Source organism: Xiphophorus hellerii, chromosome 2 (genome assembly GCF_003331165.1).
Source record: "Xiphophorus hellerii strain 12219 chromosome 2, Xiphophorus_hellerii-4.1, whole genome shotgun sequence".
NCBI lineage: Eukaryota > Metazoa > Chordata > Actinopteri > Cyprinodontiformes > Poeciliidae > Xiphophorus > Xiphophorus hellerii.
Window position 1 is genome coordinate 4,867,988 of NC_045673.1, and position 10,971 is coordinate 4,878,958.

At 39.3% G+C, this 10,971-nt stretch overlaps 1 protein-coding gene across 1 annotated transcript; it reads right to left on the bottom strand.

Moving 5' to 3' along the window:
* Positions 1-464: 464 nt before the first annotated feature.
* On the bottom strand, positions 465-6,765 carry LOC116729681 (iroquois-class homeodomain protein IRX-5-like). The gene is made up of 3 exons (XM_032578361.1): positions 5,592-6,765; positions 4,246-4,651; positions 465-1,135 (listed from the first exon to the last, which is right to left on the bottom strand). The coding sequence occupies exons 1-3, from the start codon at positions 5,790-5,792 to the stop codon at positions 603-605; spliced, it is 1,140 nt and encodes a 379-aa protein (XP_032434252.1). The 5' UTR covers positions 5,793-6,765; the 3' UTR covers positions 465-602.
* Positions 6,766-10,971: the final 4,206 nt, after the last annotated feature.

Sequence of the window (10,971 nt, forward strand, 5' to 3'; positions counted from 1 at the left end):
ATGATAAAAAAAATAATATGTGATCTACTCTGCACTGCAAAATCGCACCAAATATTTTTGGTCTAGTTTCTTGTGCAAATACTTCACTAAACATGAAACAAGACAAAAGTAATGTACAAGTAACTATTCAGCAAGAGAGAGTTTATCTTAAGTAAATGATTCTTTAATATTGATGGAAAAGTGCTAGCTCCACTGGCAGATTATTTTACTTATAACATGGGAAAATATCTTGTTACAAGTAGAATAATCTGCAAGAGGAACTAGAACTTAGGAATTATTTACGTAAAATAAGCTCCTATATTTTGCTGAAAAGCTAATTGTAAATTAGTTTTGTCTTAATTTAAGTACACTAAGATATTTGCACTAGAAACCAGATAAAAATATTTGGTATGGTTTTGTGTTTTTCTGTTTTTGCAGTGCGGCTGCGGGAACCTTCTGCCAACAAACGCAGGCGCTCACTTTCATCTTAATAAAACTATTTTTTAATCAATGATATGTCATGTTGGGTGCAGAAACGCACTACAAAGGTTACATCTGATCAACATAGAAAAGCTGTGAAACTGTCTCTGGGGGGTCAAAGTTCAGCAGGATTCTCTGAGCAGCTACACGTTCGTCATGCCTCTCTTTAGCTCCTGCAGCTCTGTCTGGCTCTGGCTGCGCAGTCGGCAGTCCCTGGCTGCGGCCTCGGCCCGCTGCAGCATCTTCTGCTGTAATCCGTTAATGTGTGAGCCGCCCTGCAGGGGCCCCAGCGGCCTGAAGCTGGAGTATCCAGGGATGAACGGGGAGGCGTAGTACAGGTGCCTTGGCAGGGCGGGGCCGTGGCTCAGAGAGCTCCGCCCCCTGCTCTGCGGCGAGTCGCTACTTCCTGTGTTTTTGTCCACAGACGTGGCAATTTCTGCCAGGGACCACAATTTGGGCTTCGGGGCCGGGTTCGGCCCCTGGGTGGCGCCGCAAGAATCCAAGGAGCTCGGTGATGACGTACGCTTGGTTTCAGAGGCTCTGAGGGCCTCCAGGGGCCCGCTGTGAGGAGGGGCCGCAACATGGGGCAACCTCTGGTCCAAAGGGGCCCGGTCGATGCCGGGGTCCTCCCGGAACGCCAACCGGCTGGAATCTGAGGCGGAGGGGTGATGGACGCCTGTGGAGAGAAGAGAAATGGATCAGAACAAGAAAAAATAAAATAAACAAAACAGAATCGATCAGAAACAGAAAAATCTGGATCAGAACCAGGGAGGCAAATAATTAATCGACTTATTAACAAATATAGCTGTATGGATATCTTACAGGAGACTTTAGATAGTAAGCAACTTAACAATAAATTAATTTAATAGATATAATTTGTAAAGAGCAGAAATTGTGACATGAGATGTGTAAATATGTGAAATATTTGGATGAGACAATTATGGGTATGATTTAATAAGTTTGCCTTTTTTACTATTTTTTCTGTGACATTTTACTTTTTCTAAGTAAAGATTTTATTTCATTTCAAAGTTAGTTCCAATCGATTAACTAATAACGTCCGCTTAGGCCTTCTTTTAGTGCCGTATTTTGGCCGCCATCCTGTAGAGGGCGCCGCTGGTTATTAAGCGGAGCCGTTGATACAGAAACAAAGATGGCGGCGGCTTCTCAGCACGAAAAAGAAAAACGATACAGACAGAGTCCGGTTTGGGATGGAAAATGCAATTTATGCGGTGTTGCTTACACCCGACAAGTTAAGTTTTACTTTAGTATCTTTCAGCTGAGCTGCATGACGAAGCAAACCAAAAATAATTGATGTGGTGCGAAGACGAGCGTGTGAAGAAAAAGAGCGGAAGAGAAAACAGAAAATGTGATTGATTGATTGATAATGGAAAATAAACCGTGATGTCAGCAAGCACTTCTGAGTTAAAGCTCTTCACAGAGTTTTAGCTTTCTTTTAATAACCACAAATAGTACTTTGAATATCTCTTTTCTTTCAGGATTGATTGTCTTCTTTTATTTGTTTAATCAGCAACCTAAGTTCCTGTTATGTTATATTTTATAAACATGTCTCAGTGTAATAACTTGAGAAAACCACAATTATCTGCTTATTCAGTCAGTATTTAAGACAGCTGCAAAAACGCTCAAATGTAATGTTTTTTTTATAATTCAGCGTACTATGAAAACGTCCTTAAGACATTCTCCCCTGTTGATATGAGAAAACTCCGTTTTTTAAGAAAACAGCTACTTATCATTTATGATCAGATTAATCAACTGTAGATAAAAACACTAATCAATAACTTTCATCCTGATCAGAACAGAACAGTCCAAGCTGAAACAAAACAAACTGGGCCCAAACTGACAAGTTAGTACAATAACAAATTAATTAGAGCAGGTCCAGTCTAAGCAAACTGGGTCAGTCAGTATCAGTGATACCAATACCGATATGATACTTTTTTATTGACATATCATCAAACTTACGACTTTTAGGTGATTTTGTAGTTTTTCCCTTTGAATTATTTTGTTAAAACTTCGGACAGAACTTTAATGACGTTTACATGTATCTACAAAATACCTCAATAACGTATTAATATAATAAACAAAAATAATAGAACAGAACAATTTTGTGTGGGATTTTTCAGAACTAAAGTGCAAAAAATTTATTTTTTTTATTTGAGAGCAAATCAAAACTAAACCTTTTTGAGAAACTGCAGTACAAACGTGAGGATAAATTAAATAGAAATTCAGTATGATATATTTTGAAGCTGAAGTATTAATCTTGCTACGCTAATTATCGATTCGATACTGATATGGTGTCAATATTATGGATTGATCTGCTCACCTCTATAGAATAGAATAAAATGTTCCGGGCCAATAAATGGGGATATTTTTTCTAATTTTAATACAAACAGACAAAAAAAACCCTAAATAAATAAGGAAACAGAATTCTGGCTGTCTGTTGGTCAGAACCAGTCAATCTGTAAACTTTTTAAAATTCTGGATATTCATTTTTACTTTTGGAGATAAAGAAATTAATCAGAAATTCCTGCAGCATGAAATTAAAAACCAACAAATACACAAGATGAACTGAGAAAGTTGTTAAAATCAGAAATCCTGATGATCAGATTTTTGGTTTCAGTCTCGTTGAAACGTCAGGAAAATCAGATTCTCATCCAGGATTCAGTCGGATCGAAAATTAAACCTCAGAATAGATTCACCTCATCTATTTATCTGAACCTGTCGGACTTTCTATGAACAGAGCAGATCGGAAAAACATGGGAATAAAAGATTATCTGTTATTTATCCTAATATCAAAGTTTCTTTCAGCAGACTGAATAAAAAATCCTCTTCAAATATTAAAAATGATGAAGCTGTCAGATTTTAAAGACAAAAATGATTTAAACTCAGACAAATCTGATTATTTTAGTTTTTTTCTATTTATCTGCACATTTTTCCAGATTTTTCTTGTAAAATGCAGCATCCAATCTATGGAAAACAGATTTTTATACTGTTGGAAATTTGCAGAAAATAAAAGCTTCAGATGAAATAAACGTCCTGCTTCCTTCTCGTCGTCTCTGGGAATCTGGATCTGTTTCTGCAGCTGCAGCCTCCAGCTCCATCCTCTCTGCTTTCTCTCTTCCAGGTGTGAAAATCCTCCACAGTCCAATTCATCTTGACGTGTGCTTCGGTCTAAGGCTGCAACTACCGATTAATTTAGTTAGTGATTAATCAATTATTCTGGCAATTAATTGCATAAACATAACTGCCACATTCTGTAGATTTTTTTTTATCTAAGCCTTTTTATGCAATTTTAGAAATACATTAAAAGATGCAAGTAAATAATTTCCTTTTAAAATAAGAAAATAAACATTTTATTGCTCAAAATCCGATAACATTGCTTCAGTTGACGCCAAATCTTTCGCATAAAACCCCCAAAATGTAAGTATTTTATGTGCAGTTTTGGCTTCATTTCTGCCCTGAGTGTGTTCTTTCAGCAAATGGTCTTTTATTGGAGTCTTTGTACTCCAGTTAATGATTAATCAATTACTGAATTAGTTGACGATTATTTCACTAATCAATTAATCACGATTAATCAATTATTTTACATAACTCTCTGAGTTACCTAAAATAACTCTTTGAAGAATTTTGAATGTATAAGAGTTACAGAATTTATTTTTCTTTGGGATCAATAAAATATATGTGAATTTGAATTTAAAACAGAAGTGATCAGTTAATTGATGATTGAGTAATCGATTAATCGGTGCAGCTGATCCTCCTGTAACCGCTCACCGCTGTCGCTCCGCAGCTCCGTCTCCTCCTCGGTCAGCTTCAGTGGCTCGTCGTCTTCCTCGGTGCGCTCCAGGTCGATGGCGTCCTCCTCCTCCTCGTCCTCGCTCCGGTTCCGCGGCGTCCACGTCATCTTGTTCTCCTTCTTCAGCCGCCGCCGAGCGTTGGCGAACCAGGTGGAGACCTGCGTCAGCGTCATCTTGGTGATGATGGCCAGCATGATCTTCTCCCCCTTGGTGGGGTACGGGTTCTTCCGATGCTCGTTCAGCCAGGCCTTGAGCGTGGCCGTGGCGTCCCGCGTGGCGTTCTTCCTGTAGGTCGGGTCTCCGTACGGGTAGGCCCCCAGGGGCCCGAAGGCATGGTAGTCCAAGGATCCGGAGACGCCGGAGGACGGATCGTAGCCCGGGTTCTGCAACATTAAAAACTCACTTTAGTCTGGGGAGACGCTGAAGCAGATTCCTAATCTGGATGGGATTATTTCAGTGAGGAAAACAGAAGGAATTTAATCTGATCTGTGCCCAAGGCAGTGAAGGTGCAGAAACAACCTACAGATGACCAGCACTTCAGTTTTTCATCATTCACAATATTATTGTCAAATTCAACAAACAAAATTTAAAAAAGAAAAAAAAAGAAGACATATGGTTGCTGAGTCAAACAAAAACACTTAAAGGTAAAAATACAATATGTGAGGAGCGATTAAAGATTACAGACTGGAATTATGGCTGGACATTCAAATTTATTCACTTTTAAATGTATAAATTTATATAACTTCACCTTCCTAAAGTCAGGTTTTGCCAAATGTTATTTTCTTTTTGCCTAAAACAACTGAATTTCGAAAAGAAAGAGGTTGTGATTTTTTTAGCCAAAAAATGATTTGGACCATTATTTTATAAAAGCAATGATAATGTATGGCTTTTATCTATGTCTGCTTAGTTTACTGTCATTTTTACAAGTTGAGCAATTTTTTACTGTGCTTTGTTGTCTGACATCTATCTATCTATCTATCTATCTATCTATCTATCTATCTATCTATCTATCTATCTATCTATCTATCTATCTATCTATCTATCTATCTATCTATCTATCTATCTATCTATCTATCTATCTATCTATCTATCTATCTATCTATCTATCTATCTACAGCTTTGATTTATCTAAATAGTTCATATAGAAGTTGGAGCAAATATTTATGTTTTACATTTCTTACTTTAAATCTTCAAAACATTCTCTAAAGTCAGTTTTTACGGACACATTTCTAATTTTCAGCTCCTGTGAGACTTTTCTTTCACTTTCTGTCCCGCACCTGAACGCAGAAAGCAGAACCCCCGCAGCTCGGACCAGACACTCACCATGAAGGAGCTGATGGTGGCAGCGGCCCGCGGCTCTCCTCCGTACGGCGAGTGGGAGCTGAATCCGGGGGAGGAGGTCGCGGATGAGGAGTACGGAGCGAAGGCTGAGCCCTCGGTCCTCTGACCCAGGATGATCCCGGAGCTGAAGGGCAGAGCCAGGGACACGGGGGGCTGGAAGAGGAACCCCTGAGGATAAGCCATGACGGAGCCGGACACTTTTACGCACAGACGAGCTCACATCGGAGAGTTTCCCCGCTCAGAAGGAGGAGAGCGCGGACAGGCGCATCCAGGAGCATCGCAGGTGCGTTCAGGTGCAGGCTGAGTTTCTGCAACCGCTTCTCCACTCCGGCTGCCGCGGAACCCACGGACACACTGAAGACACGCAAAGGGAGGAGAGGCTGAGCTCCTCCTCCTCCTCAGACACGCACCTCCTTCACTTCCTGACGCTCCCGCCTCAGCAGACCCATGCACTTAGGAGAACACCTGAGTCCCGGACAAAGCTTTGTGGTTCCCAACCTGAGGTTCGGGGACTCTGGGTTTAGCTCCTAGCAGGGAAGGAGGTCAATTTCTTTCTTTCAAACTTTCAAAAGAAAGTTTTTCAAAACTTTCCTTTGAAAATAAAAATCTGTTTCATAATTAAAAAGTGTTATGAGCTAAACCCACAGCTATCACTATACATCAATTCAATTAAAAATATATTTTACTTATAAGTGCTGAAAAAGTTAATTTATAATGTCATCAAACACAGAATATGGAAAGAGTGACAACAGAGTGATGCAGATAAAGGAAAAGAGCTACTGTCACAAGTTTCTGTGATGCAAATGGTGCATTCAGTGAACATGGAAAAAAGAATGTTGCTTTCACTGTCACAATGGAACAAAATGCTCCACTCACTTTTCTTACTTAATTCACTGAACTCACTGTAGTTGCTGGTAAGAAAGATGCTGCATTCACAGTCTTTATTGGACAAAATGCTGATTGTCATCATTGAGCATAATTATATTTTCACTGTTTTTGCCAAACAAAATGCAACGTTTACTGTCATCAGGGAAAAAATGCTACAGCCATTACCATCTAGATGTTAACATGGAAGACAATGCTGTAGTTAATATAATTGTTTAACAAAATAATGTGTTTTTAACAAATGAATGTATTCAACCAAACAACATGTTCACTGTCACTGACAAATTGCATTTAACTATTAGATTTCTTTGTTTTAGTGTTGTCTTTTTGACCGTTCTGTCTTGTTAGAAGTTATGCAAAAAGGTAAAAAAAATTTTAAAGTACAATTTCTAAACAAAATAGATTATTTGTGGCCTATTAGATGGTAAAATACAGTAAAAACAAATCCATGCTGAACTTTGCAAAGTTGTAATCAGCTTTTTGTAAAGATGTTTTGAATTTATTCTTTCCAAAACAATAAAACCAGGAATAGTGATCAGAGTGACGGTTATATTTCTGTCTGTTGCATTTTAATCTAGAATATTTGATTATTAATGTCACCAGCTGAAATGTTCAGAGTGACACCAGGAGTCTGATTCCCTGCGGGGTGTGTTCAAATGAACGTGACTCTTTGTGCTCATTGAAGTCGTAGAGTAAAAGATCTGAGTGTTAATCTGATTTGTAGACTATAATTAGCAGAGCAGAAGGCTTTTCTCTCAGCAGGAAGAGAGTGAAAGGTCCGTCCGTCACTGCTCCTCAGTGGTGTGTTCGCTGTCAGGAAGAGAAGTGGGTTTCCTCTGTTTGGATGAGCAGCATCAAGCCAGACTTTTCACATCTACAGGCGAGAGTTCAGTTGGAGGGCCAAGCTCTATATTTCTCACCTGGTGAGTCTGATTACACCTCAGCAGATCCCTAACTGTCTGCTCTATGTTCAGTCCATACAGGCTGATAAATACTCTTTGGAGTAACTATGGAGAGATGAATCCATTTATGAGTTTTTTTAAAAGATGGAAGCCACCTTTTCCTGTCTTTGCTACAGTAGAGACCAACAACGAAGCTTTTGTCTTTGTTTCTGCATGAAGAAAATCCTAAAAAGTTTCAGTTCATTGTTAGGAATGAAGAAAAGTTCAACCTGATGCTGGTGTAGATAAAGTTCAGGGGCGTATTGAAATGACTTTAATAGTTGACACAAGATTTAATTGAAAGCAAGAGTTGGAGGTTTGGTGTGTTCAGGGTTTTGGACATTTTGGAGCCTTTCAAGCGCTTTAGTGAATTACCCAAACAAGACATTGTAGCAGTTATTCAGAAAAGAGATTGTGAAAGTAGTTTCAATAAAAGTTTATTTTGTTTTTATTGTGTTCAGTGTTGAAGAAGGACACCAAAACTAAAGATCTCAGAGGACAGGCAGAGAAGCCTTTCCAGGAAGCTCGTATAGGGAATATCAGTTTTCCTGATGATCTGCAGACATCCAGGCTTTGATGTCCTACAACATAGTTTAGCAAAGAGTGCAAAGGTTTTGGTTATGATATAGATTTATGTTTAGGTATTTTATCAATGAAACTGCAGAGCATTGTGGAAAATAATTTGAAAAAGGTGAATCATGTAAATAAAAGAAAGGTAGTGGACTGAGTACACGGCCCTGAGGTACTCCATGTTTGACTGACAGGCTTTTAAACAACTGGGAAGGTGAGTGAGTGACAAGAAAACCAGGTTTAATTAATTAGTGTAATCCAGTGCAATTGAGGAAGAATGTCAGCAGGGAAGGTAACATTAAAAAACAAACATGAAGGAACAAAACAGGTCAAAAGCAACTAAAAATATCAACACAAATGAATGAACAAATTACAAAACATCAATGGAACAAAAACCAGAAACTCAAAATAACCAATTTTAGTTGTTTTCAACAAACAACAAAACTCTTGTCTTTTCCAGCATCCATTGTACAGCGCATGCAGCAGAAAAAACAGCTGACCACATGTGCAGGAGCTCAGCTTGGGTTGCTAGGTAACAGGCTGAACCCAGCTGGGGTTGTTGGGTAACGGGTTGGGCTTCGTTGGAGTAATGAAGCTTTTTGAATCGGCTCATTTTTCAGACACCAAAACACATTAACTTACAGTAGAGATACAAATGGAAGTACAAAAACATGCAAAATGGGAATTTTGCATTCTAAGTGCCCTTTAATTAATTTTGGTACTTATATATTGTCAGTATTACATATTATTTGGACTGATTTAAAACATGAAAAAACCCTAAAATAGCAGTGGACATCTGCTATTTTGAAGGCAAATTAAATCAATACTTTTTACCAAAAAAATATTAGCTCCACACCAAATATCAGAAGATGCAGTTCAAGTCGACCAGAAGTCGGTGTCATGACTGAGATGATAATCTGTTCACCAGCAGGAATGCCCGGCTCAGTTTTCCTGCTGAATCAGCTGAAAGTCTCTCTGTTTAAAGCATGAAAACATCTCGGTGCCGAACGAAGGTTGATTCGACCCAATGAAGCCAGAGTAATATGCGGAGCTCCTCACCAGCCTGGCTGCATTGATTGGTGAAATGATGTGAGCTGCTCCTCTGCAGCAGCAGCAGCAGATTGAATGGTATTTTCACGCTTCTTTAAGCACCTTTCATTAGAACCCTCAGTGGCAGGACAGGTGAACAATCTTCTTCTTCTACTTCTGCTTCTCCTGCAGGAGGAAGCAGTGGCTCAGAAAAAGGTCTAATTACTCTTTCATCATTGCAGAGTGGAGACCCCAGCAGGCCTGATATAACTCTGTGGTGCAGCTTTATCTTAACAAAAAGTTATGTCCACAATTTGCATGAACAAAGTTGAATATTCAGGGGAAATGTGCAGCTATTCTCAGAGGTACTTTGTGAGGGTTTTCACATGAAAGGAGCTTGGTTTGTTTTCCTGCAGCAGCTCATAAATGAGCTCAGCCCGCGGGGCAAATGTCCAGAGGTTACATAAAGACAGTGTGTTTAATTAATTGGAAAACACTCTTCTTTAATAGTTATTATTCAAGTCTGAAATGTGCTCCTTGTTATCTGAGCTCAGACATAATTACCACCCCTGGGACTCCTCTGCTAAGTGTTAGCAGCGAGATTCTGCACAGAGCACATAACAATTTCAGTGATGTAAAGGTCTCCTGTTAGTTTACGCGCTGCAGTTCTCTGAATTTTCTCTGTCATTGAACAAACAGGGAAACTTCTGAGAAACAGGAACCACAAGATCTATTAATGTGTGCTTCTGATTACATCAACCATCATGTCTCGATTTTAAGTTTTTCTCTCTCAATTGTTCGGCTTAGTTAACAAAAGATGGCCGGAGGCCCATAGACTCATACATTTAGTTACCTTCTTGCTGCATCTTGCTCAGGTGATCTGCTCTCGATGTATCCAGATGTTTTTAACCGCTTTATTAGAGTAAGTTAAGTTACTCTGCGCAATCGCTCTACAGCTGCATCTCTACATTAATTATTTTTACACAAATCTTTGTATATATTCTGCTAATGTTAGAAAACCCCCCCCCCACACAATTTCACTTGACGTCACACTTCTGGTAACTTTGTAACCGACCGCCACCTTAGCAGGCAGTTGCTGTGGAGTTGCTATGACAACAGTAAACAAGCTAAAGCTTAGGACTCGCTCTGGCCTTGTTTCAATCTAACTTATGAACAATATAAGTACATTAAAACTGTTACTCGATTACAGTTTTTTCAGTACTCTACCCACCTCTGTGTAAAACTAAGATAAATATCTGTGATATTTACTGTAATACTTACTGCGGAACTAGCAAAATTAGCATATAGCTTTCATCTACAAGCTAAGACAGACATGCAGTCTATTACACGTACTTATTCTGCCAGTTGCCATAACCTTATTCACGTAACTATTTCGTACGTCCTTTTCAAATGCGTATAAACATTGATTGTATGCCTCCATAGATTTTAGGCCGTGAAGCTCCTCCATGATGTACGCGCTCTTCCTATTTCCTAGGTAGTGAAGCATATGAGAGATCGGAGGCAGCTTGTCCACATCGTCTGACATGTTTTCTTTCTCCGACTCTTACGGGTCGACCCCGACAGCAGCCACATTGTTCTCTTTTTCTCTCGCGCATTGGTTAAGAGTGTTTACATATTTTTTTGTCGGTCTGGAAGCCATGGGTCTGCTATGCATTGCGCATGCGCTGGTCTACTAAGATGTTGCGGATCACTTCCAGTTCAGAGTTGTGGGGACTTTAAATTGCTGTAAGGAACTGAATTAAAATCACATCTGAATAAGTTTGTTCACGAGATAAATCATTAGAAAACATGGCATGTCATCATCCATCATCCTCCTATCTCTTCCTCTTGTGTTTGTCTTTTCCGCCAGTAAGATCTGCTACCTGACAGTGTTTTAGTCCCGTTCTCAGTTTTTACACTTTTAGGAGTATAAGTTC